The sequence below is a fragment of the Carassius auratus genome, chromosome 24 (assembly GCF_003368295.1).
Source record: "Carassius auratus strain Wakin chromosome 24, ASM336829v1, whole genome shotgun sequence".
NCBI lineage: Eukaryota > Metazoa > Chordata > Actinopteri > Cypriniformes > Cyprinidae > Carassius > Carassius auratus.
This window is the reverse complement of record NC_039266.1, coordinates 14552438-14580046: the sequence shown is the minus strand read 5'-3', so window position 1 is coordinate 14580046 and position 27609 is coordinate 14552438. Positions and strand designations below refer to the sequence as shown.

General features: G+C 35.9%; 1 protein-coding gene across 1 annotated transcript in view; it reads right to left on the bottom strand.

Moving 5' to 3' along the window:
- LOC113042359 (acyl-CoA dehydrogenase family member 11) overlaps positions 1 to 27609 on the bottom strand; it is a 106521-nt gene that overhangs the window by 8917 nt on the left and 69995 nt on the right. The window contains 5 exon segments of the mRNA XM_074559797.1: positions 6546 to 6662; positions 7018 to 7172; positions 7643 to 7714; positions 8003 to 8088; positions 13302 to 13374. Coding sequence (XP_074415898.1) covers positions 6546 to 6662; positions 7018 to 7172; positions 7643 to 7714; positions 8003 to 8088; positions 13302 to 13374 — 503 coding nt within the window.

Here is a 27609-nt window from a genome sequence, read left to right as displayed (position 1 = left end):
CATAAAATCATACCTATGAATGAAGGCCGCAAAACTCTTCTTGCATGCAATGATCTTTTCAAATTTTTCTTACTGTTTAACCAGCTGGTTGCAAGCCAATAAAAAAATATTGCAACCATTGGAGTCACTTTATCAACAGGCATTAAAGACATTGGACAATAAGGGTAATAACTATCATCATTGTCACATAATCAAAAAACACGTTTAGCTTTGAAAACTACAGACATTTTCCTGATGCCTGTATTGTGTTTAAGGTACTCTGTGGGCTTGCTCTCCCACCACTGTGCCAGTTTATAACACAGAAAGACAAGGTCAATAGAGTAACTAGAGCAACCACCAGAGGGGACTGCATAGTTCAATATAGACAAAGTAGGACTGGCAAACACAGCCTTTTCTGACAGCCACGATTTTTTGGAATAGTCTGCCCTATGAGTTAAGGGGGTGTAATAATCTCTCCTCTTTAAAAAAAAAAAAAAAAAAAAAAAAAAACAGCTTAAATCTTGGATTAGGAACAATTATAGTTGTAACCATACACCAAATTCTTTAGTCCGTGGACATGCTTTTTTCTTTTCTTTCCCTTTCTTTTATTAGGGGCCAAGCATCGAAGGCGTTATTATTATTCTTCTTCCGCCGCAAGTCTATGGCAGCCCATAGAACCGTTTGTGGGAAAGTTATAATGGTTTGATATTCTGATAGAGGACAGTCCCAACATTAACTATAACAAATTTTAAGTCGCTAACTCTAATTCTCTAGCGCCACCACTTGTCCAAAATTTCAATATTTTTATGCTAATAACTTCTGAACCATTAGCCAGAACCCCAAAATTCAAAAAAGTTAGGGAATTCAAGTTGATTCGTCCAACTGTTCTCGAATATGTAACAGATATGCAGGTCATCGCTGCTTAAAGTTTGTCTATGATTTGATTCGTTGTTGTCTTTCAAAGGTTACTGTCTGTGAGTTTGCATAACTGAGCTCATTCTGTGATCATGCTCTCTCTCTCACCTCCCTCTCGCCCTTTCTCTCTCATTCATTCTCTCTTTCATTCTCTCTCTCTCTCCCTCATTTGGATTCCGTTATGTCTTGTACAAAGTTTACTGTCTGTATTGTCATACGCGTATTCACTCTGTGTGATTTGTAGTTTGATGTATTATTAGTTCAATTATTAAAAGGCAATATATATTCATGATTGCCTCTGAACCGCTCACATTACGAGTGAATGAAATGTTTGATCTTTAGCTACACGCTCTTTACTTTTTAGTAAACAATTTCATAATGATAGGATAAGGTTTTCGTGGCCAGAGAATATTTTCATTGAATTATAAGAAGTGATAACGTTATTGAAAGTTGATAAGTTAATCTTACGGCCGTTTGCTGGACAAACCACTGTTTTATTTGCAGTAATTTACAGTAAGAGATATCACTATAATTGATATGAAGAGTGGAATATTGACATATTAATGAGTAAATTACAGTGCCCTGTAATGAGTTATTGATATATGCAATTGAGCTATTTTTCATAATCAATAATATTAATGTAACTGTCATACGAGATATATATATATTAATCATATTCCTGATTAATTATTCCACTTCCCTATATATCATTTGAGTTAATAATTATGTACAACCCAGTGCGGCTACAAATGACACGTGAACAGATTTGAGGAAAAGCACACAAAAATGCATGTGAGGATATATCTCGGCAACGGTTTGGCATATTGAGACCAAGTTTGGTGTGTGTAATAATAACCATGACCAGAGACTACCTGCATGTTTCGACCCAGCACCACCTAGTGGTCAGGGGATATAAAAAATGCATATTTTTGCTTATAACTTCTGAATGGTTTGGCCAAAAATCACAAAACTGGTCTCTTTAGATTCAGTGAGTCATGTCGTGTCGAATGATATCCAATTTTCCCATGTCAGCCATTTTAGGCATCGGCCATTTTGAATTATGTTTTAAAATGCTGTATTTTTTAACGCATTATCGTATTGTTACGAAAATAATTACAAAAATATTCGGCTCCATGCCCTGAAGGTACTCAAAAAGTTTGGTGGCAGCGCCATCTTGTGGTCAAGAGTTACAATGAAATTTTAAAACAATGCTAATAACTTTTGAATAAATGCCGAGAGCATCGATACCAATTATGCAAAAAATTGGCCATACTTCCTGTCTGCCATTTTGATAAATTATTACTATTATTATTAATTATTACTTTTTCAAACTCCTAGACCGTTGTTCCGATTTTCACCAAATTTGAAGTGGATCATCTTCAGACCCCACTAGCCAAAAGTTATGGATATTGTGTCGATATACGAAACAGTTTTCATTTAGCGCACCAACAAATTTATGGGAAGGATGCCAAAATGCATTTGAGGCTGTATCTCTGCAAAGCTTTGGCATATTTGAACCAAACTTTGTATCTGTCATTGTCACCTCAGAATGACCTGGCCACATAAATTTATTAACAGCGCCACCTATTGTTCAAGAGTAATAAACCATTCATTAACCATGAATAATTACACTTTTAAAAATTCTAATAACTTTTTAATGCATTAGCCTATTGCAATGAAACTGGTCTCAAAATATTCCCTTGCTTATGCCGATAACATAAGTACCTAAAATGCCAGAGTAAGCTGAACTTCCGGTCCGCCATTTTGATTTATGTTGAAAATCGACTTTTTCGAACTCCTCATCAACCATTTGTTCGATTATCACCAAATTCGAATCAGATGATCTTCAAGTTATGAATTTTGTGTCGATAGAGAAAAATGTTTTTGTATACCACAGCGACAAATTTGAGGCATCATGACAAAATGTAATTGACAAGTCACACAAAGTAAACCAAATTGATTTGATAACAGCGCCACCTATTGGTCAAACTTGATAAGTTAAGTAATCATGCTACTAGAGCTTGTATTTATGATTTATTTTGTTTTTTTGCCAATTCAATTACAATAATCCTAAAATTGCTATTATTGCTTATTTATGCATTTGGTATGATGCTCCATGCCATGCTTAGCTCCTCAATTTGCCATTTGAGTGCTTGGCCCCATAATTGCTGCTTGCAGCTATATTTTATTTTGTATTCACTTTATACTGTAATTAAGTTGAGGGCTAGGTGAGGTGAGCAATATACTGTCTGTTTGAGGGTGTTCATTTTTAAAATTATTATTCTGGCTGTATTTATTACATTGCTATTGTATTTATTAAATTTATAGCGTATTTTTATTGACTTTTGTATTTTTAGGGTGCCTGTTAAGACCTGGCTAGGGACAACAGATGGAAACTAGCACTTGTAGCTAACTCTGGCTTGTTTACAGCAAGCAACATTTTTGTTGATCAATGAGCATTGTCCCAATCAAATAAATAAATAAAAATGTAATAATACAATGCCATACATTTACAGTTTGTAAAATACACACTGATGTCTATGGAAAGAGCAATAATGATCCTTAGAAATATAACTAATGACATGTTTTTACTGATTTCAAATACAGATTGTGAAGGTAACTATAAAGTTTACTCTGGTCTTCTCCCAGTTTACCGGAGACCTACTTTAATGTGTCTCAAGAGGAGAGGATGAATTTGCGTGTTGTAAATCCCACAGGTCAGATTCAGCACACACTAAAATGGTAGTGCCCATCAACTATATAGATCAACTAACTGTCACGTACGGTGTTACAGGAACGAGAGAAGGAACCAATTGCAGATAAGTATAATTTATTTAAGGGATAATCCAGTAATCCAGAGGGGTAAACAGTCCAGGCAGGGGTCGAAACCAAAACATCAATCCACATAAACAAGACACGAACACAAGGCAAGAATTGACGGACATGAATAATACTCTGACATTAAACAAGGATTCCGTAACACAGACTAAGACAGACTGGGTATAAATAGACAGAAGGATAATGAGGGAACAAGAGAACGGTGGGGGACAATCAATTACACAACAAGGAGGAAGGTGACCAAATAAGGGAGGAGGAAGTGATCTGGTGACAGACACCGTGAGAAAGGAGGACATCTAGTGGAACCCCAGGAAACAACAACCCAGACACTGTGACACTAACACGGTCGATTTAAAAGTGTTTAAACTTCCAAATAGATTTACTTGCACATATTTCAGAATTGGGATATCAGATATTTAATAGTATACTAAGCATATATGTGAATATAAAAAAAAAAAAAAAAACGGAAAAACCAAATAAGAGCGATCCATGTGTCATACCGATCTATTGTAGGTACATTGTGTCAAATGAAAAGCATGAAGTATCGCCATGGAAACAATAAAGTGATACATTCTAAAATAACGAGCCATGGAGTGCAGAGATGGGCTTGGAGGGGTGAGTGGCCTTCACTTTCCATCCAATGGTAGTGGGTGGGTAGAGGTGAGCAGCCACTGACTCATCGAGAAGAGGCATTTTTTTCCTCAGACTCTTAGCTCACTGTCGATAGGCTTGGGTGGCACCCTGGCAGGAGCCATTTGTCTAGACAGCTATGAGAAGTCAAAGTTCTGCAACCATCCCTAGCTTGGTGTCGCTAGAATCAGCAGATGGCAAAGGGGCGGAGTCAATAGTACAGCCCAACATCCCCTCAGAGTCTGTTGTGCCAATAGCTCATCCTCCATTAAACCGAATGAGAACATTTTTCTCGCATCCACTGAGGGACGCTGGTCTAAGTGTTCAAAGAGGTTGGGAGAATCCTCTCTGCTTGGGAAGGGCGAAGCACGCGGGATCTGGGCTGGCGTAAGCTCGCTTGTTGCTGAGTGCTTAGTCCCCTTACCGTGCTGTTTTTTCCTCACAGGTCCCTGGGAGGGAGAAAACAGGAGGTCGCGAGGGGTAGAGTCGCTCTCTGAAAAGAAAACAATCCAAGCACACAGATAGGCGAGACTGATGTTCTCGCAGTGTGAACACTCCATTTCAGTCAGAGAAGCTTCAGAACAAAATCTGAGTGGCCGTCGTCAGCATGCAGTGCAATCCTGCAGGAGCCGCAATGAAGGTGTGGCATTTGAAACAATGCCGCTGCTCTTTTAGTAAGCAAAGAATAGCTTTTTTAGGCTCACCGGATGGCGGCAGGGGACAAACTGGTGTCTGCGCCGAATGCTGAAGGCGGCTCGTAGAGTGGGCGGGATCAGCAGCGAGGCACAGAGGGAAAGGTAACTTCTGTCAGCAGCGAGGCATGCCAACGGCGAGCACTTCAAGTGCCATAGATCAGTGAAAGAAAAATAATTGTTGCTGAAGGAGAATTGATCTGAGATCCTATGCCGAATGCCCGCTTATATAGCCAGATCCACATCCATTCTGGCTTTCTCTGGCGGGCTTCATCGCCATAGGCTTTTGCAGCTCTGCTGCAGGGCCATTGGTTTGTTTTTTACTTACTGCACAAACAAATGGCCATGCATTTACATTGTGTGATTGCAAAGGCTTCAGTCCTAGGAGAAAAAAAAGTTTTTCCATAGCATCTAGCAATGGAGTTTGAGTGAAGTATCGAACTAGTTATTCTATGTTGTTTTTTTGTTTCAAAACTAATAATTATGTTAACTTTCTTAGAAGTGCAACAAGAATAACAATGTCTGCAGGGGGAAAAATCCTTTAGGGGTCTTCCAGAGGCTTGACCCATCCATCCAATGACACATCACAACCTGCATGTTCCAAACAATCTCTAATAGTCCGTCCTATAGAGTAAACAAAAAGTGCTAAATTGTTAAAAACATGATTAACTGTTAACACATGCCAATGCTTAGAGATAATATTTTTTATTTTATGACTGAAGGGACTAAATGTGGTAAAACAAATGTTATTTAATTACTTTGAAATTACTGTGTCTATATAAGGATCTAAAGAATATGCTATTTCCAAATTCATTCATCTCACACTGTAGGTATTCAAAGAAAGCCTGTGTGCAGACTCACAGTATTAGCTCTGAAAACAATATCTCAATCTGTTTAAATATTCCTTTTGCATCCCCTTTCAGACACCTGGAACCCAGGCTTAAAGTCCTCGCAGTAACATTAAGTAAGTGGTTCTTAAAGTGTGGGACACAGCCACCACAGAAGCCTCACATTTAGGTTTTACTGGGAGGAGTAACCAAAAAAATTTAAGAACCACTGCATTAAGATAACCTTAATAATATATTAACTTTTAAAAATTTCACGCATAAACGAGAATATTTCAAAATTTTACATTTTCAGTGATATTCCTGTTTATTGCGCTATATTATTATCACACTCTAATCGGGCTCATCTATCCATGTGTCAAAATTCAGAGTTTCTACTATTCTCTGGGGTTAACATATCACACAGAGTTGAATTCTGAACATCTTCTCCATCATCTACTGGAGTGTCAGTTAATGTTTTAGGTAGGAAAGACAAAGATCTTTAACAGAAACAGGCAGACAGACAGACAGACAGACAGACAGACAGACGGTGGTGAGTAAGATAGACAGACATTTGATATTTGACAGACATTAGACATTTGACAAGATTATTTCACTTGCAATTCACAAAATCAAAGAAAATAATTACAATTTCAAAGAGAAATACCTGTTTCCTTGCAGTCTTGTTGCCCTGCGTGTCCAATGTTTGAGCAGCATGTAGTGTTAACAAACGTGACTGCGAAATGGCGATTCGACACTCAGCTATCCAGTGAGCTACCACCTCCTACAATAAAATGCAAATCAAATTATTACACATGAACAACAACAAACGGACTATATTGCATACTTTAAATCAAACCAAAACTGCAGGATCGATGCATGCAGTACAAATACACCAGTTGCAATGAAATGCTCTTCCACTGGGTGTCAGTAATACACTGTTTCTTTACTTTGAGATAAAGCCAGCCAGACATCAGAGTACATTTCAGAAGATTTATTTGGAATTTTTATTGGCCTCGTTTTTCTAATGATAACAACAGTCAAAAAAAATTTAAATAAATGAAAAAAAAAAAAAAAAAATAGCTCCAAGGTTGCCCACAACAAACAGCACATAAATCATGTACAGTATGACTACATACGTGTTGGTAAAGCCTCTTTCCAAAAGCTTGTCTATGGGCTGCACGTTGGCATAGCAACTCCAGGGCCCACTCTGCCAGCCCCACAGCCCTCATGCAGTGATGAAGTCTACCTGGCCCCAGCCGCCCCTGAGCAATCTCAAAGCCCCGGCCCTCACCTATAACCAACCAATTAGAGAGCAAACAATTAATCAAATTAATGAATCAGTGAATCAAATGCCAACCAGTCATTAATCAGATTGATTATATAATTATGTATGAAGCTTAAAACTCACTATGGCAAACTGACCAAGTCATTTTATTAAAAAAATAAAATAAAATAAAAAAACAACAACAACAACAACACAGTGAATACCCACAAGGTAAGTTCATTTTGTTATGTGTCTCCTTTGAATGTTTTTTTAAGCTAAATAAATTATGGTTAAATAAATAAATTTAAATTATTTTCTAGTATTCAACTAAATTAATCAAACATTCAATGAATTCTGATTTCACCCCGTGAATAAGTGCCCAAAGCACTACAGTTATTTTTTTTTTTTGTGGGCTCATTAGTCTGTAGAAAGTGTATACACACATACAGTAGGTGAGTACATGCACCAACACACAGATTCTGATTAATTAATCTCACCAAGAAGAATGTTGGAAGCAGGAACCCTCACATTGTCAAAGTGGATCTCAAAATGGCCACCATGGATTGCATCTGCAGAGATAAAAACACCTCACTCTGTAGTAAATGCAAGGAAACCCTCAGAGGGCCCACAACACACACAATCTTCAATCTGTTACAGCATACTGAAAATTATAAGATGGTGGAAAGACAGAAGTGGAAACACAGAAAGAATCAAACAGAGGATGATGAGAGAGTGTTGTGATATAGTGAGACACAAGTTAAAGCACTGACATGAAAATGGTTCAGCAAAGAGTGAACCTGAGGTGAGGATCTGATAAGCGTCATGTGGCAAGGCAGATTGTTTTACTCAGAACTCACCATCCTGACTGAAAACAGTAAGTGGCCTTATCTTCTTTACTCCTGGTGTGTTTAGAGGGACCAGGATCATGCTGTGCAGCCTGTGCCTGAAAAATATTTGCACATGTACACACACATTTACTATATTAATGAAATGTTGGGGTAAAAACACTACTAAATGAACAGTCGACAACATTACACAGTCATCATGTTACACATAATATTTAAGTAAGTGTATATTGTAATGTATGTACACAGGTAAATGATTTCTCAGGACTCTCTGGGTACAACAAATACTAATGCAACAACCAGTATACAAAATAATAAAACTGCATGCACACTACAAACAAGCATGCAACCAAATACAAAACATAAACATAAACAAATTATAAATCCAAGCAAAAATTATGCACACATTAAAAGCAAGATGATATAAACTAAATACAAACCAAAATACAAAACAAAAAGCATACAAAATAATTGCATGCACATTACATGGAACTTCTGAGGTGAAAGTGAATTAAATAAAGATGGCAGAACAGTTAGAGCAGATGAAAAAGAAGAGGAGTACAATCCGCAGCTCGGCAACAAAGTTGATGACTCACTTGGAAAAGGAGATTGGTAAATAACTACTAAACTGCGATAAATTGCATGAGTTACTGTCAATGTTATCAATGAAGGAGGAAAGTTTGGTGGATCTTCATAGAAACATAATATAAAACAATTTGGAGAGGGAGATAGACAGATGCTGGTTTACCAGGACCACATTACTATGTGGAAATCCCATGCAATGAGACTGATGGAGAGAAAGGTCAAACAAGAGACACGGGTAAGACATGTCAATGCAAACCACTAAAGATGGCCAGAAACCCAGTCTTTTAGGCTACCCAAATTCGTTACTGACAAATTAACCAGACCAGATAAGCAAATGGCAGGAGCTTTGGAGTCAGTATGAAGCCGCTATTAATTCTAATGCAGCACTGTGTAAAAATAAAAAATAAAAATTCTTATTGGAAAGCATACCTAGCTGATGCAGCAGCAAATGTTGTATCAAGGCTCACAGACAGTAATTAAGACACAGCCATTGGATTGTTACAGAACAGATTTGGAATTAAGTATATTGTCATCGGTGCTCATGTAAAAATTGCTTGATTTCACTGCTGTAAAGAGGCTTTCGGACATAAAGGCCCTGAGAAGTTTATAATGAATGTGAAATTCCCATTTGAGGTTTGGAATCAGTGTGTTCCATATGACACTTATGTCTTTTGTGTTCACTGTTATTCCCACTGATGCCACAGGATATTGATTTAGCCTATACTTGTCAATTTGGACTCTGGTGGTAAATGGAAAATGCTTGAACTTATTCAGTTTCTACAAAATGGATTGCAAAGCAGAGAAAGAACACTGCAACTTAATAGATCAGAAAGGTCAAAAAAAGGACAGGCCATTAACCAATAGATCTTTCACAAAATCAGAAAAGACTCATGAACCAAGGCTCAAAAAATGTAATCTGCAGCCGCCATGCACAATGCTAGTTATGCTCCAAAGGCCTGTGTTTATTGTGAGAATCTGAATCATAATCCTGTCATTGGTGTCAAGCACTGTGAAACCAAGGGCTGATGGGCAAATGACTGTACTGCTTGCAACTGTGAAACTGTGGATAGAGGGTCCTGCAGGTTTAGTGAATAGAGAGAAGCTGAATCTTCATACTTACGGAGCAAGGTGTCCTGTAGATACAGAATGCAACATCGTGAAGTTATCACTTGAAAGTATATGGAATACGGATCAAAGAATAGAAATCATAGCAATTGGAATTGCAATTTTTTTTTCTCTGAGGACACTAATGATTATGAACTTTCAGTGTTAACAGAAGCACACTACTACTTGCAAGTGGTATCAGGTAGAGTCGAAAGATTAACTGAATCTTTTGTAACTCTGGAAAGTGTTTCTGAATGTATAATACAAGGACAAATTCCCAGGTCTAGTGTAACAGATAAAATATGCACATTGGTTTAGAAGAAGATGCAGAGAAACAGTTGTATACCTTTTGGGAACTAGAGTCTTTGGGCATACTGAACAAGACAGCTAAAAGTCCAGAAGAAATAGAAGCTGTACAACATTTGAACCAGACAGTGACTATGAATGACAGACATTATCAGGTTGAGTTACCCTGGAAACCAAATAAACCACAACTTCAAATAACTTCAGGGTGGCTAAGAAAAGGTTTGAAAACTAAAAGCTTATGTAACATTTTACACAGAATACAGAGATGTAATAGTATTTACACCAAGTAATTTGTGAAAATGTTTCAGTCACTGACTTGGAAGCAAAGAAAGACCATGCTTTGCTTGGAGAAGACAAGACACCAACAATCTTCACACAAGGAGGGTTGTCCATCACTAAATAACTGTTTGCTCACTATACAAAACTTGAATCCTGATTTGTTAGATGTGCTTATCAAGTTACAATAAAAAATGCATTCACTGCTGACATCACCAAAGCGTTACTGCAGATTGCTTTGGCAGAAAAAGAAAAGGATGCTGTGAGGTTTCTGTGGTTACATGGTCCTCCATCTGATGACAATAAAAATTTAGCTGTGCATTATGCGAATGTGTTTAGTTGTTTTATAGTTTCCCCAAGTCCATTACTATTTGCTGCAACTAATATACATCAAATTCAACAAATGGAGTCAAAACAGCCTAAGGCTTTGGAAGCCTTAAATGGATAGTTCAGCCAAAAAATTATACAAATTTTCTATCAAACAGTGCCACTGCCACTGCACATAATACGTCATCAAATATGTAAATATAGTTGTGTAAAAAAAAAAATTCTTAACACATTTACTAGGGGTGGAACGATTTGCAGAAAAAAAAATCGAACCGTACGGTTCTCCACACACAGTTCGGCATGCTCTAGGACCTTGGTTCAACTTAAATCTGACAACGCATCTGTAAAAATAATATGTAAAACAAACAGGGTTCGGCTAATATGTGTTTCTGTTATTTGATGTACATTATGGTTTCCCAATACATTACAACAGCGATAAAAAAATAAAGAAATAAAACCTGGTCAAACCATTCAATCTTATTCAATGCGAATGCCGTTTGCTGGAATATGATCATTTATCACCCGGGTTCTGATAGCGCATACACACATGTGAGACCCCGACAACACACGTTGATATCTGTGTTTAATGCTGCGTTGAAGTCCTCCTGGGAAGTTCGTACTTACAAGTTGACAAGTCGAATTATGATGTTGGGTGCGTTCAAGTCAGTTTAGTCGGCACAAGATGGCAGTGTACCTTCCTTTAATAAATTACAAGAAAGTACAACAGGGTTTGTCAATGCTGCTTATTGAAAATGAAGAGCAAAGAATTTGCATCAAGTGTTTTTTTTGCGTTTTTAATTTGTTTAAATAATTTATGAAGCCACTTTAATCTGTATTGCATAAAAACGTATTAATTGTTATATTGCAATCATGTCTATCAATTTCAACAAAAAAATTACTGTCAACAAAAGACGTTGCATCCATGGATGCTGTCATGTTTCTCGTTGACACGCCCCCAACTCGGAAACTCTGAGCTTAAAGAAAATTCCATGTTTCCCACTCGTAATTACCACTTTGTGGTGGCATTCATGTTCATTTAACTCATAAATACGATGTACCTGACATGACTTGAATGCACCATAAGCTAAACTCGTTTAAGCTTTGCCAGTTTAAATATTTAAGAGCCAGAGGACACAAGCTCATGTATTCAGTGAGAAGATTTGTGCGTGCAATCATCCGAAGTGCACAAACCCATGCCTCAGAATGCATGCAAATATTAAGCTCTCTCTAAGAATTGTGTTTAAATGGACAAATTCAAGCAAAAAATATGTCAAAATGCCCATCTTGGTAAGTATCCTAAGAGCAGACATGGCCGGCTGAATATACTGTATCAATGCACTGGATCAGTGCATTCTCTTAAAGTAACAGCACTTTCTTAATATTAATCATAAAGCAACAAGGAAGTCACTCGCTGCTCTTTACTGAATAACTTTTGTGACGTTAATAAAGATTAATCTTTAATTTCTACAGTCAAATATGCAACGCTGTTTTACATTTCATAACTTTATTCAATTTCTGCACCTGAAAACTAATATTAGACCTACCTAAAAAAAAAAAACCTGAAAATCACTTATTTTACTTTATTTGTAACTTTGTTGTATTTATATTGTGCTGTTGCTTGTAGTTAGATTAATCTGTGTTTTTTTTTTTTTTTTTTGACAGTATAGTTTTTACCTAAACATAGCACATACGGAACTGTACCGTAAACGTTACTCTAAACCTGTGATACAAACCATGGCTAAGTTGAACCGTTCCATTCATAACATTTACATACCTCAGGTCTCTGGCGACTCAAAACTTTTTACAAAAAATATCAGAAAACTGGCATTCTTGTATATTTTACTTTTTCTTTCTTGTTATATTGTTTATAATTAATAGTTTGAAGAATACTAAGAAAATTGATGTATAACTTAAAAAATGGGTGGGTAGAGAATGATGTCATGGGTTGCTAAAGACCCAAGGTATGCATTTAAGAGTTAAATACTTTTTTTTTTCTGAATAAAAGTACATATTAAGTGTGCTGATAACCTTGTTAATATTTTAAGCATTGTCATGTCCTCTCGTCTCTACGTTTTTTCTTTTTTTCTGAAGTAAACAAACTATGACATCCATGTACTCCTAGAACTTTCACTAACAAGTCATTTATTTATATTTAGAAATTAATACATTGGATAATTTACTGACAAATTGATGAATATTTCATTTAAGTGGAACTCCTAGTCCTCAGTAGGCTAATGACATATTTCCCATGCATTAGGGCATATAATTCAGCCTGCACCAGCTATGAACATGAATGAGGGCCCCAGCTCTGTAAGAGTTTAAGGTTTAGACCGACTTACTGTAAAGAAGTTGTAAAATTCTGATATGTTCTGCAGTAAAATGTGATTAAAGTCTAGCTTGTACAGTGGCATGTTAAAGCTCAACTGTACTGAGTTGTTTAAAAGTAATCTTATTGAAAGAATGCAGATCTCACAGCCACGGGGTCTCATTCCAGAATGTGTGTGCGAGTTTGTCTGCGTGTGTGTGTATGTGTGTGTGAGTGTGAGAAAGAGAGAGAGAGAGAGAGAGAGAGAGAGAGAGAGAGAAAGAGATATTGCAAAAGATATGCCAGTGCCAGTGATAAATAATTTCAAAAATAACTTTTGTGACAGTATGTTAATTTAACCTAGTTATGTTGATAGACTTTTTGAAGTGCATGCCAGAGATCCAGTACCTGTCACTGTTTGAGTCCAGTGACTTGCTCCTGCACATGACTATGGCAATCTCACACTTTGGGTTTCCAGCACCTGGAAAAGAAAGAAAAAACAACTTGTTGGCAATTTTTTTTTAAAGAAAGGCTAAAAAGAGCATAAAAGAGCTTTTGCCTTTTTTTTTTGGGGGGGGGGGGGTTGGCCCCCATGAGAAAAAACATCTTATAATTAAGTTATTTGAAAATGGGAAGTCCCTATAAAAGATGGTAACCAGTGTGTGTGTGTGTGTGTGTACCTGGTATCCCCTATGTTATGGGCACCACATGTCCCCACAAGGATCGTAATATCAATAAATTTTTTGACCTTATGGGAAATTTTTTGGTTCACATCAAACAAGCTTATAAATAATACAGAATAGTTTTTTAGAAGAAAAAAAATTGTATGAAGGGTAGGTTTAGGGTATATAAATTCAAGCTTGTACAGTATACATTTCAATACACCTATGTAATATCTCTATAAAGCTAGAAGAATGTGTGATTTTTCACAGAACTCAACTAGACTCTCTGATAGAGAAACATCTGCTGTGTGTAGGTGACTTGTCGGAACAGATTTTTTTTTTTTTTTTTTTTTTGTGGTTGTAATCACAGTTAATGTTTAACCCCTTTGCTGTCAAAGATTGGTGACGGCCCCAGATTATTACTGTTTCACTTTCACAGCATGTTAAACATCACTCTCTTACTTGATCTGGACAAATTGTGCATCAGTTGAAAGTTTAAAGACTCTAGCTTCGATATTTGACCAATGTTTTGATAAAACATTGTTGCAGAAATAATAAATCCGTTTTATGCCAGATTTTGAATAGAAATTCATTCATATTCATTCACGTCTGCAGCAGTTTATTTGTGTTCATATAGACTCACTGAACAGCGTCAATAAAGATTTATAGACCAAAGATGCATATCTGTGGATATATATGGATATATTTACTTATGTTTACTTCATATTTCTTCAGACAGAATCATAATTTCTATTAATTTTCCACTGATTTACGCGATCTGATGATAAAAAGGCTCTCCCAGCACTGTCTCTGTGTGTGTGCTCCTCATTAGTGCTTGTGCTGTGTGTCATACAGACTCTGATTGGTCCTTCGCCTTTCGTAACTGGACACCGCCGCATCGTGTCTCATGCTTCCAAAATAATTTAATAATTTGTCTGATGTAGCTTGATGCTAACGTTAGCTCTAATGCTACTAATAGCAGGTGTTTCTGTCACAGTAATTCATGTAAGGTCGTAAGAAAATGTTTTGTTGTATTGTTGTATTGTAAGTGTTTACATGTGAGATCTTATAGAGATGACAGGTGCCATAAATCAATCAGATTAACCTTTTCTAAAAACACAACATGACCGTAGAAAATGTTTCATTACATTCACAGTTTTACAGATTCGATTATGAAATTTCTAATGAAGTTTTGGAAGACTTGAGGCTTTAGCTACACTGTGTTGCTAAACTCATATCCTACATCAACAATTTTTTAATACATTTAAAAAATATGTTTTTAATATTTTTATTTTTATGTTTGTTTTTTTCTTTATTATCATAACAGTCTGAGTAATTCTGATTCCTGAACAGTAAACTTTGAAGTGTCAGCTTTGTGAACAAATGTTGATTATGTATCTAGTCAGAAATAATCATGGAGCAGAAACCTTTTTATTTTGCGTATGTAATTTCTCTCTCCATGCCAAAAAATGGGGGGTGACTGGTAAGGGGTTAATAAAATAAATGCAAATGGGTGTCTTTAAGTTTCTCCACTTGGAATGTATAAGGTCTGAATAAACCAGTTAAAATGGGGAAAAAATACTGCCTCATTTAAAATGATGTTTTTGTGACCGATGTTTTCAGATGTTATGTTTCTACAAGAGACTCATTTAAACTTTATTATATTCAAAATTTATCATTCAAATTTCTCTGCTAAATCTAGAGGAACAGCTATCCTTATATGTAAAGGAGTCCCATTTAAACATAATTTGACTATTTCAGATAAAGAAGGGAGATCTGTAATTGTTGTAGGGAAAAAATTTTCTGCGCCATTAACATTAGCCAATGTTTATGGACCTAACTATTGTTACGGCCTGTGTATGCAGGCGTGAATACATCAAATCAGAAGAACAAGGAGGATAATAAATCAAAAGAGGAGTTTAATGAACATCAATAACATTCCCTTACGAAAAATAACCATGGTTTTATTATAGTAAAACTGTAGTAACCCATGGTTTTTTGGCGCATTGACTGCCATTTGTAAAACCACAGATTTACTACAAATACCATGGTTAAACTATGGTTAATATAGCAAAACCATGGTTAATTTGTGGTTACCATGGTTTAACTACAGTAACCATGGTTTTTTGGTTTTATTTGTAGTAAAATCATGGTTAATTTTCGTAAGGGTTAACAGAGGTAACATTGACAATCGCGGACAGGGAGAAACTAAACAGACAGGGTTTTAAACACAAGGGAGGTAATCTGGGGGATAGAGAACAGGTGGGGATTAATCAATTAACCAAACAAGAAACGGGACATGACCAAAATAGGGAAACATAAAAGGAACAGAAAGTCCATGAACGTAACAACTGTGAGTTTTTCAAAAACATGTTTGATCCAATTCCAAATATTATCATATAATCTTATAATTGGGGGGTGATTTTAACTCTGTCCTAGACCAGTATTTAGAAAATTCCTACTCCTCAAAAATAATTAGTTTCAACTCCAGTACATTTTTTTATATATATATATATATATATAATTAACTTGTTTTATTAATATGTTTGATGTGTGGAGCATTCTCAATCCGAAGGCTATGGAATACTCTTTTCATTCTCAAAATCATAATCTATATATGAGAATAGATTATTTCATTCTGAATGGTAAACTTATGTCTCAGGTATGTACAGCAAAATATCATAATATTATTATGTCCAATCACAGTCAAGTGACTTTTGCTATTAAAAATTATAATTTGGAGAAACCACAAAGAAATTGCAGGCTTCATTCTCATTTATTTACAAACAAAGACTTTATTAATCACTTAAAATAGGATATAAAAACCATTTTTAAATTCAATGACCAGCTGGACATTTCTATGGGAGTGTTATGAGACACATTTAAAGCATACATTAGGGGTATTAGGTCTTATCAAGCATCTCAGAGAAACAGAAATGTGGTTGAATCAGAGATATTAGAAGTTCAAATTCATGAATTAAAAATGATAAACATCCATGTATTGAAAATTATTGTCAAAATTGTGCACTTAAAAATAAATTGAATTAAATTTTGTGTTCTAAAATCACAGGAAAATTTCTTACTTCCTATAGGGATAAAAATAGTAGTTTTCAAACGTTTTATGAGACACTGTATTTGTCTAAAAGAAATATAGATCCTACAGTTATTGCTCAATTTCTAGTTCAACAAAATCTACCCTCATTAAATCAAGAGCAAGTTTAGGAGTTAGGTGCAGAAATATCAGATACTATAAAATCTCTAAAAGTGTGTAAAACTCCTGGTCCAGGTGGATTTTGTAATGAATTCTATAAATCCTTGAACAAATTACTATCACCTTATTTTTATATAGTAGGGTTTATAAACAGGCATTTATAGATCAGTCTCTGTCATCCTCCCTAAACGAGGCAATTATTAATGTAGTTCCAAAAAAAGGAAGGAATCCAGAGGAACTGGGTTCTTATAGACTGATTCCACTCTTAAATACAGATCAAACAATTCTGGAAAAAAACTTTGGAATGCAGACTAAACACAATAATTAGAAATTTAGTGCATCCAGATAAAAATGGCTTCATACCAAATTGTAATTTTTCTTCTAATCTTAGCCATCTTTTTAACATCATTGACCCTCTCACTTGCAGCGAGATCTAGACATTTTGTCATTTAGATGCAGAGAATGCATTCGATTAAACTGAGTGGCCTTACCTATTTGCCGTATTGAAGTTTAATCTTTGAGAATTTTTTTTTCCATGGATTAAATTTTACTTGAGTACATGTGCAAGACTTCTCACAAATCAAACAATGTCTTCTCGTTTTGAATTACACAGAGGTACAAGACAGGTGTGTTCACTGTCACCACTTTTCTTTTCATTAGCGATTGAGCATTTAGCTGAGGCTATTAAAGCACTTACTGGAATTAAAGTTCAGGCTGTGTTTTTCCCTGCCCGTGAAAAGAAAAAGATATTGTTTGCGTGTTGTCTGCTTGAAGCATGCAGAATCAGCTCTCGAGGGAATTGACAGCCCCTGATGCAATCTTTTTTTATTTCTTTTACTGCTTTGCTTCACTCTCAGAAGTCTCTCTTTGATGAGGGAGCCTTCACTAGCGTTTCTCGCAGTGCCTGCCCCCGCTTTCGCCGAGGTGGAGCAGCGGCTGGGCTCATGGGTTTCACATATAGATCTGGTGGAGGGAAAGTAGACGGGAGAGTCCCCATCTTCTTCCCTAACCACCAGATCCAGCGCCTGCTCTCGGGGTTTCGGAAGCCCGCACTGTGTTCCTTCCCCCCCGGAGAGAGGGTGCAACGCTCCGCCTGTCTTTCTCCAAGGAGAATGATACGGAGGGCATCGATGAACTGGCAGTTGCACAAGCATCAGTTACACAAGCATATTATGCCTAATATTATAATGAGCAGCATCAATGAGGAGCCGAGCTCATGCAGTCTGCTTTCAAATATAAGGGGCTGATATTGCATTTCCAGCTGTTAAGTGCTCTGCTCTCGCCGGGCATGTTCCGAGGAGTGTGTCCATGCCTGTGATCTTGCGATTCCGGTCCCGCTGCTGCTGAGGCACGGTGGTGGCTAGATTGCGGGAATCGCACATGAAGTGGCGGATTGGTTGGAGATGGCTCTTCCTATCTCAACCTGCATTCCCTAGGTCTAGAGCTTGTTCTTGAGGCTCGGATGCCTGCTTCGGTTATTTCCCCTCTCAGTGATAGCTCGCTTTTCTCCAAGAAGATTGATATTGTTTGTGTGACCAATCGGCACGCGTGCTGCCGAGGCAACGCATGTATTACATCATTTTCAGTTTTTGATGGGAATCTTACCACACCAGACCATGTTTACTCGTCTGGTTGTTTAGTTGCAGTTTATTCTGAGGAATGAAATGAGGATATTATCTGACTATGAGAAGTTGGATATATCATTTTCGGATTTGGATATAAATCTGATCACACCAGACCGTGTTTACTCGTCCGGTTGTTTGACTGCATTTAATTCTGAGGAATAAAATGAAGTATATATCTGACTATAGAAAGTTAGATATACAGGGGCTCTTGAGATAAACATTTCTCAAGTAAGAGAACATGTTTACCTCTCTTCCTCAGAAGATGTTTAGGTGGTCAGCAGGGGCTGCAGGGTGAAAGCAGTCAAGATTGATCTAAAAGATGCACATATCTCCATCCAGAGTGGCCACGAGTGGCCACACTACCCCTGGACTGTGAAGTGGTCGCCATCTTACATGGCATATAAACTGCCTGGAGATGCTGGCCATGCTTCCAGCACTAAAACACTAAAACACTCGCCATGTGTTGGTGTGCACCGGCAACACATCGGTGGACTCATACATCAACCAGTATAATGTTCGCCTGTTCCCGCCTCCTTCTTCCCAACCTACGAACTGTGTTACACCCTTCAATTTTAGATTTTTAGCATTTGTGTTTTGGAAAAATGTAGGGTTACAAAATGTAGGGGATTTATTAATAAATGGAAAATGTGCTTCCTGTGAGCAGCAGTGTGAGAGATACAGTATTCCTTCTAACCAATCAATTAAGAGACTTTGTGAAGTCTAACATTGCTAATTATGTCACAGCTACACCCATTTTTTTGGACACATTTCTGGAAAGATTTCTTCTAGATGGTAGTACCATCTCCTTGCTCTACAAGTGTTTAGAACATGTGAAAAGTTATTCTATGGAGAACATTAAATCTGCCTGGGGACAACAATTTACAGTAGAAATGTCCACAGATGTTCCATTAATGCTAGACATTATCTCATTCAGTTTAAAGTGCTTCATAGGCTTCATTATTCCAAGTGTAAGTGTTTTTTTTTTAGACATACACGTGTACAACAGAAGTTTGTTCCATATTGGTTGATCTATGCCAAAATAACATATCCTTTTAATTTGGAAGAAAAAGTTCCAACTCTTAAATTATGCCTGACAGAGTTGACGGGTACACTACATTTGGAAAGAATCAGGTATAAACTAATAGACAAGATTTTGTTATTTGTCTTATAAAAAAAAAAAAAAAAAAAAGTGGTTTATTTCCTACAAACTTGTGATTAATATGATTATTATGCCTTTATTATAAGTTTTTGAGTGTGGGGGGGGGGGGGGTGGATATATATATATATATATATATATATATATATAGATATATATATCTATATATATCTATATATATCTATATCTATCTATATCTATATCTATATATATATATATATATATATATATATCTCAATTATTATTTTCATGACTTTTGTTTGTTTCTGGTGTTCTTTCTTCATGTTTATTTGTTAAAATGTAAGTTTTATATGTTTGTATTTTTAAAAAGAAAGTCTACAAGTCTTATAAGTGACTGTCTGCTAAAATTTCAAATAATACAAATATTTAAACCACACATTGCAAAAACTGCCCGATCCTGCAGATTAGCTTTATTCCACATCAAGAAGATCAGACCCTTTCTATGATTATAATATTGATAACAATGACAAACAATAACAAAATGTACAACATTTTGTTGTCAAATAAAATGTTTATATATTCTAATAAATATTTGCTAGCACTTTATTTTACAGTCCTGTTCCTCATGTACATACTATGTACTTTTTATAGCAATTACAATAACTTTGTATTAACTAGGTACTAACCCTGAACCTACCCTACCCTACCCCATGTAGTCACCTTGTATAACTTGTACCAAGACACCAAGTACACATGTAAGTACATGTACTGTAAAATAAAGTGCATAAGTTATGTTCAGACATCATTTAAAAAAATACTGTGATAATACTAATAATATCAACAAATACTACTACTACAAATAATAATAATAATAATAATAATAATAATAATAATAATAATAATAATAACATGTGTATTTGAATTTGGTGCTTTTTTGAATAAGTATTATAAAAATTCATTTAAAATGTATTGTAAGGGAAATCCAATATTTTATGATTAAATGAAAAGTAAACTATCCTACAGAAAAGCATTAAAAACTGCTAGATCCGATTACTTTTCTTCTCTTTTAGAAGTAAACAAACATAACCCCAGTATTTATTCAATACAGTGGCTAAATTAACGAAAAATAAAGCCTCAACAAGTGTTGACATTTCCCAACATCACAGCAGTAATGACTTTATGAACTACTTTACTATTAGAGATAAAATTTTAACCATTCAGCCGTCAGCAACAGTATTGCATCAGACAGTGCACTATAGGCCCCCTGAGGAACAGTTCCACTCATTCTCTACTATAGGAGAGGAAGAATTGTATAAACTTGTTAAATCATCTAAACCAGCAACATGTATGTTAGACCCAGAGCTGGGTAGTAACGGATTACATGTAATCTGGATTACGTAATCAGATTCCAAAACTCAAGTACTTGTAATTAGAGTAAACTACTTTTTAAAATACTTGTAATCAGACTAAAGTTACTTTTTTATGGATTACATGATTACATTTATTTATTTACACAATGGTAATAAGTCGTTCACAAATCATTGATCTTTTTTACGTTTATATTTTTTCCTAATAAACCTGCCGCTTATATACGTTTGTGATTATTCGAGTTTTTCCGGCAGAGAGGGGGAGGGGATCAGAATCACGCTCAGAAGAAATCAGCAAGATATTGGAATATGGTGGGGAACACAGCCTTCACTGGATCACTGGATGTTCAGACATCATTTAAAAAAAATTTTAAGACTTGGCAAAATGTCACTATTCAGTTTAAACTACCATGGATTAATTTGCTGTCCATGGAAATCTTTGACCTACCAAAGTTATTGCTGGGAATTTCATGTCCTTTAATATATTTTTGTAATGTTGATATTTCTTCACTGTTACTACCTTATGCACTTCAAGTGTTTTGAGATGAAATATTTGACCTGGAAATGGTCTCTATATATTAGCCAGGGCTTGACATTAACGCTTGTCTGGGTCAAGTGGTTGTGAAGGGGCAAGTGAAAGAGAATGGTACTTGCCTGTGCGGACAAGTAACCTGATCAAAATTTTAACAACAAAAAATAACTAGGGCATCACCGAAACTTTGAAGAGAATGATTCTGATTTTATTACTTTCAGTGTAAACGGTGACTAATAACAGATAATGTATTGACAGTATCAAGGTCACGTCAGTTGAGGCTCGTGCAGTCTGTCTGACTCGCAGAGAAATAAAAACTATAAGAACAGCACACACAAAGAAACAAACATTGCAAAAGCAGAACAGTCGCGCATCTCCTAGTAAAAGTGTTTTACTAAATTATTCATTTTTAAATGAGTCAATGATTCAGTGAGCCATTTATAAAATGGTCACCTCCTTAATTTATTGAATGAATCAGCCGTTTGAATGAATCGGTTGAATCAATGATTCGCTCATTAAGACAGTGACTTGTCGACCCCTACTGGTGGTTTAATATCATATTTAAAAGTATCATTGCATTTTAAACATTTCATATTTTGTATATCAAAAAATTAAAACATTAATCTAATAACATAATTTATTCATTTGGACGGATGGACTTTGTTGATACTGATTTCATTTTAATAATAATAATAACCTTAATGTCTTATTATTCTAACGTAATGAATTGTTCAAATGTGAGAATTCAACGTATATGTAGACATCTACATTTAATCAGTTTAGGAAAATATTTTCCTTTATAAAGTTAAAGTGTAACAGCAATCAATTTAAGGCAAATATAAAAAAAATATATACTGATTAAAGTAATACTTGATAGAGCACTGATGAGACCGTTTCAGAATAAATTACATTTGTGTCAAAAAACTTTTTTTCCTGGACAAGTATACTTACATGAGGACAAGCTCATGTAAAAGCTTAATGTGGAGCCCTGTATTAGCAATGTTATTGCTGTGAGTTTCATCCTCTTTAATGTTCATTTTTGTAATGTTGTTATTATTAGTCTTTTCCTTGTTGTTACTTTGCACTTAAAATGGTTTGAGATGGATAGAAATGTCATCGCTGAGTTTAATCTTTTTCAAAATTCACGTTCGCAGTGTAGCTATATCGTTTGATGTTTTTTCATTGATACAGTCTTATTCACTTTTATTTTTTTTATTTAGATTAAATATTTTACCTAGTAGTGATATTGCTGTAATTTCATGTATTTCAATATTGGTTTTCAAAAGGAACTTAATTATAAGTAAATATGATTTAAAATCATAAGATGTGATTTTTTTTTCAGTGTTACTAGCAAACTCTAACAGCAAGGTAAATTAGTGTTAGTATTTTCTAAGTATTAACTGTCCATATATTGCACTTGACAAATATGCTATTGTGGCTTTTTTGCTGAATATTTTATATATTTAAAGGGGGTGGGGGGGGGGTGAAATGCTATTTCATGCATACTGAGATTTTTACACTGTTAAAGAGTTGGATTCCCATGCTAAACATGGACAAAGTTTCAAAAATTAAGTTGTACATTTGAAGGAGTATTTCTGTTCCAAAAATACTCCATCCGGTTTGTCACAAGTTTCGGAAAGTTTTTTTCGAGTATGGCTCTGTGTGACGTTAGATGGAGCGGAATTTCCTTATATGGGTCCTAAGGGCACGTCTGCCGGAAGAGCGCACGCTCCCGTATAGCAGAGCACTGAGAGCACAACAGACGTTCACTGATCAGAGCGAGAGTGTCGCGAAATGTCACAAAAGAAGTGTGTTTTTGGTTGCCAGGGCAAGACAACCCTGCACAGATTACCAAAGAGAAACAGCATTAAGGGACCAGTGGATGGAGTTTATTTTTACAGAGCATCAACGGAGTTGTGCAAGTGTTTGTGTTTGTTCCCCTGCATTTCGAATGCTTGTTTTATAAACAAGGCCCAGTTTGACGCCGGATTTGCACATTGTTTATTTCTTAAGGATAATGCAGTCCCAACGAAAAAGGGTCATGATCATGTGTTGGAACCGCAGGCGGTGAGTAAAACTGCTTCAAATATCTCTGTTGTTAACTTAGCTATCGGCGTGTAAGCAGATCAAGTAAACAACATACAATGTTGTCATCAAACTGCACGAGTAAAACTGCTTCAAATATCTCTGTGTTGTTAACTTAGCTATCGGCGCGTAAGCACATCAAGTAAACAAAATGCGATGTTGTCATCAAACTGCACTTTCCACATGTACAGCTTAAAAAAAAATACAAATAAAAAAAGAAGACAAAGTGAAACTTAGTCATTTTCCAAAACCGCTAAGCAAATATATACAGTTTCAGTACATACCACATAGAGACGCTAATTGCTGCTCTTATTAAATTTCAGCCTCTGGATCTGATTCTGGATCATAATTATACGCTGAATCTGACTGTTAGCCATGGTTTGTTTTGGTTGTTTTTTTTCCTCACGGAGGAAATGTCACAGCTTCCAAACGCTCTCAACGCAAAAGCCTACTGGCGCTCGTGAATCTTTAGCTCCGCCCACACGTCACGCCTCCAGCCGGTCGTGTTTTTCCGGGAAAAATCGGTACAGGCTAGCTTTCTCTTATGAATATAATAAAACTAAAGACGTTTTGGAGTTATGAAGGATGCAGTACTACTCTATAGGTACTCAAGATTAACAGGATATTGAGTGAAAACGAGCATTTCACCCCCCCTTTAAATATATATTTTTTTAAAAAGTACAAGATTAGGCTTACTGAATTTATGTGATATCAAATAAGGGTTAGCACAAATGTAATCTAACTGTGATCCAAAAGTAATCAGATTACATTACCAAAAATGTGTAATCTAAGAGATTGTATTACTGATTACAATTTTTTTTTCATGTAATCTGTAATCAGTAACTGATTACAATGCATAAGTAATCTACCCAGCTCTGGGTAAACCCTATACAATCTAAGCTCCTAAAAGAGGTGCTTCCAAAAGTCATAGATCCTCTTCTGACTATTATTAATACCTCCTTGTCATTAAGATATGTCCTCTCATCAAAAAAACACAACTTGACCCCAACAAACGAATTAATTATATACCAATCTCGAATCTTCCTTTTCTGTACAAGATACTAGAAAAGGTGGGATCCTCACAATTATATTCCTTTTCAGAGAAAAATGGTATATGTGAGGATTTCCAGTCAGGATTTAGACCGTATCATAGTACTGAGACTGCTCTCCTTAGAGTTACAAATGACCTGCTCTTATCATCTGGTCATGGTTGTATCTCTCTATTAGTTCTATTGGATCTTAGTGCTGCGTTTGACACAATTGACCACAACATTCTTTTGCATAGGTATCCTATCTATCACAAGTGCAGTTTGAAGCACCTCAAGGCTCAGTACTAGGGCAACTACTCTTCACGCTTTATATGTTACCCTTGGGAGATATCATCAGGAAACATGGTGTTAGCTTTCACTTTTATGCTGATGATACTCAGCTCTACATTTCTTCGTGGCCCGGTGAAACACACCAATTTGTAAAACTAATGGAATGCAAAGTCAATATAAAAAAAAAATGGAAGACGAGTAATTTCTTACTGCTAAATTCTGAAAAAACAGAGGTATTAATTATATGACCTTAAAGCTCTTCATCTAATAACCAAGAATGCTGAAGACTTGATGGCTGCTCTGTCAATTCTTCGTCATCAGTTTGCTATTTGATCGCAATCTTTCCTTAGAAAGCCACGTTTCTAGCATTTGTAAAACTGCATTTTTCCATCTCAAAAATATATCTAAATTATGGCCTATGCTCTCAATGTCAAATGCAGAAATGTTAATCCATGCAGTTATGACCTCAAGGTTAGATTATTGTAATGCTTATTGGGTGATTGTTCTAAACGCTTAGTAAACAAACTACAGCTAGTCCAAAATTCAGCAGCAAGAGTTCTTACTAGAACCAGGAAGTATGACCATATTAGCCCGGTCCTGTCAACACTGCACTGGCTCCCTATCAAACATCGTATAGATTATAAAATATTGCTTATTAATTATAAAGCCCTGAATGGTTTTGCACCTCAGTATTTGAATGAGCTCCTTTTAAATGATTATTCTCTATGTCCGCTACGTTCTCAAAACTCAGGCAATTTGATAATGCCTAGAATATCAAAATCAAATGCGGGCGGCAGATCCTTTTCCTATTTGGCGCCTAAACTCTGGAATAACCTACCTAACATTGTTCGGGAGGCAGACAAACTCTTGCAGTTTAAATCCAGATTAAAGACCCATCTGTTTAACCTGGCTTACACATAACATACTAATATGCTTTTAATATCCAAATCCATTAAAGGATTTTTAGGCTGCATTTATTAGGTAAACCGGAACAGGGAACACTTCCTATAACACCCGATGTACTTGCTACATCATTAGAAGAAAAGCATCTACGCTAATATTAGTCTGTTTCTCTCTTATTCCGAGGTCACCGTAGCCACCAGATCCAGTCTGTATCCAGATCAGAGGGTCACTGCAGTCACCTGGATCCAGTACGTATCCAGTCCATACGGTGGTTAGTCACGGTCACTTCATCTGCAGTGATATCGTTGACTTGATTGCAAATAAATGTACAGACACTATTTTAACCAGTGTTGGGGAGTAACTAGTTACATGTACGTAATTTGATTACAAAATAAATGTAACAGTAATCAGTTACAGTTACTAAGACAAAACGAGTAATTAAATTACAGTTACTTATGAAAATTGTAACGATTACAAAGAGGATTACATTTGAATATTTACACACATCCAGATACAGCTTATTTATTTCCTTATAAATTGCACTAAGACATATGGCCCATAATCTCCACGACACGGAGAACACATTCGTAGAATCCAATCATAAAAATGGAATTCAGCCTATAATGCGGCCGAAATATGCCACATTTTGGATGATCATTTGATGATTTTTGGATGAAATCAAGGTCAGTACACTTGAATAAAAACGCAATATGGACTGGCGTCTGTGAATATTAAGCAATGGTTGGGCTCGCGCGCTCGCACGCCTCGGTTTGGATCAGACTCAATGCGAGAGAGAGAGACCGGAGTAAACTGTGTAGCGCACAGCAGCTGGAGCAGAGAAGAGACACTTCTGTTCAGGGTTTCAGGTGCAGGTCAGTTTCGTCTGTAAATATGCTTATGTAGTTTTGTCTTTGTTTACTAAGTCAAGCAGCAGCAGCACATTGCTCACACTCAATTAAAATACTGTATAAACGACGTGATTATTATCTATTATAATGTTACAGTAGTAATTTAGCAGACAAATCATCATATTTTGTCATAGGTTTAGGGGAAGCTAGTGCATACAAAAACACAACCCTTAGGAAAATTAATGTAGACTATGGTATGGCACTAACCGTGGTTTAACCATGGAATTTGTAGTAAATATAAATACAAGTGGTAATTCATTTGCAAAAAAAAAAAAAAAAAAAAAAAATTGCACTTACAAACATGGTAAAAGTCAAACCTAATTGGATTCAAATCTTTTTCATGTTAGGTCCATACACAAAATAGGGTTGTCCATGTTTCAGAATGGGTTGTGGATGTATGAGTGTGAGAATTCCCAGCCTATTTTTTTTCCCATTCCGCCCCTCATGGAAATTAAACTCTAGAACTGCTCTGAGTCACTTCATGAGCATTTTTTACTTATTTTGAGAAACTATCATCATATCATATACAAAGAGACAGCAGTGTTTCAAAAAGACACCAATGTTTCAGGAGTCTAGTACACAAAATAGGACACATGCTTATTAGATAACCGTATTAGAGTTGATGTATATGCTTTTATTTTTTTATTAACCATTTTCCCCCAAACCAATGTTAGATGCCGTTAGATGCCTGTAGTTATGCAAAGATTTGGTTTCAAATACAGTATCTATAAACTATTTCTTTTGATTTTAAATCTGCATTGAACTTCAGATCAATCTCATTAAAGTAAAAGGCAGTACTAAAGTCTGATTGTGTGGTGGCTGTGTTCAAATGTGATCATCTTAATTCAAGTGATGAAGGATGGTGAAAGTCTGACAGTGTTGAGCACTAGTTTAAGGTTAAACCTGCATGGTGTAAATGGTTGTAGATGATTAAGAGTTGCAAATAAACATTCATTAGAAATTTATAAAAGTAATCAAAAAGTACTC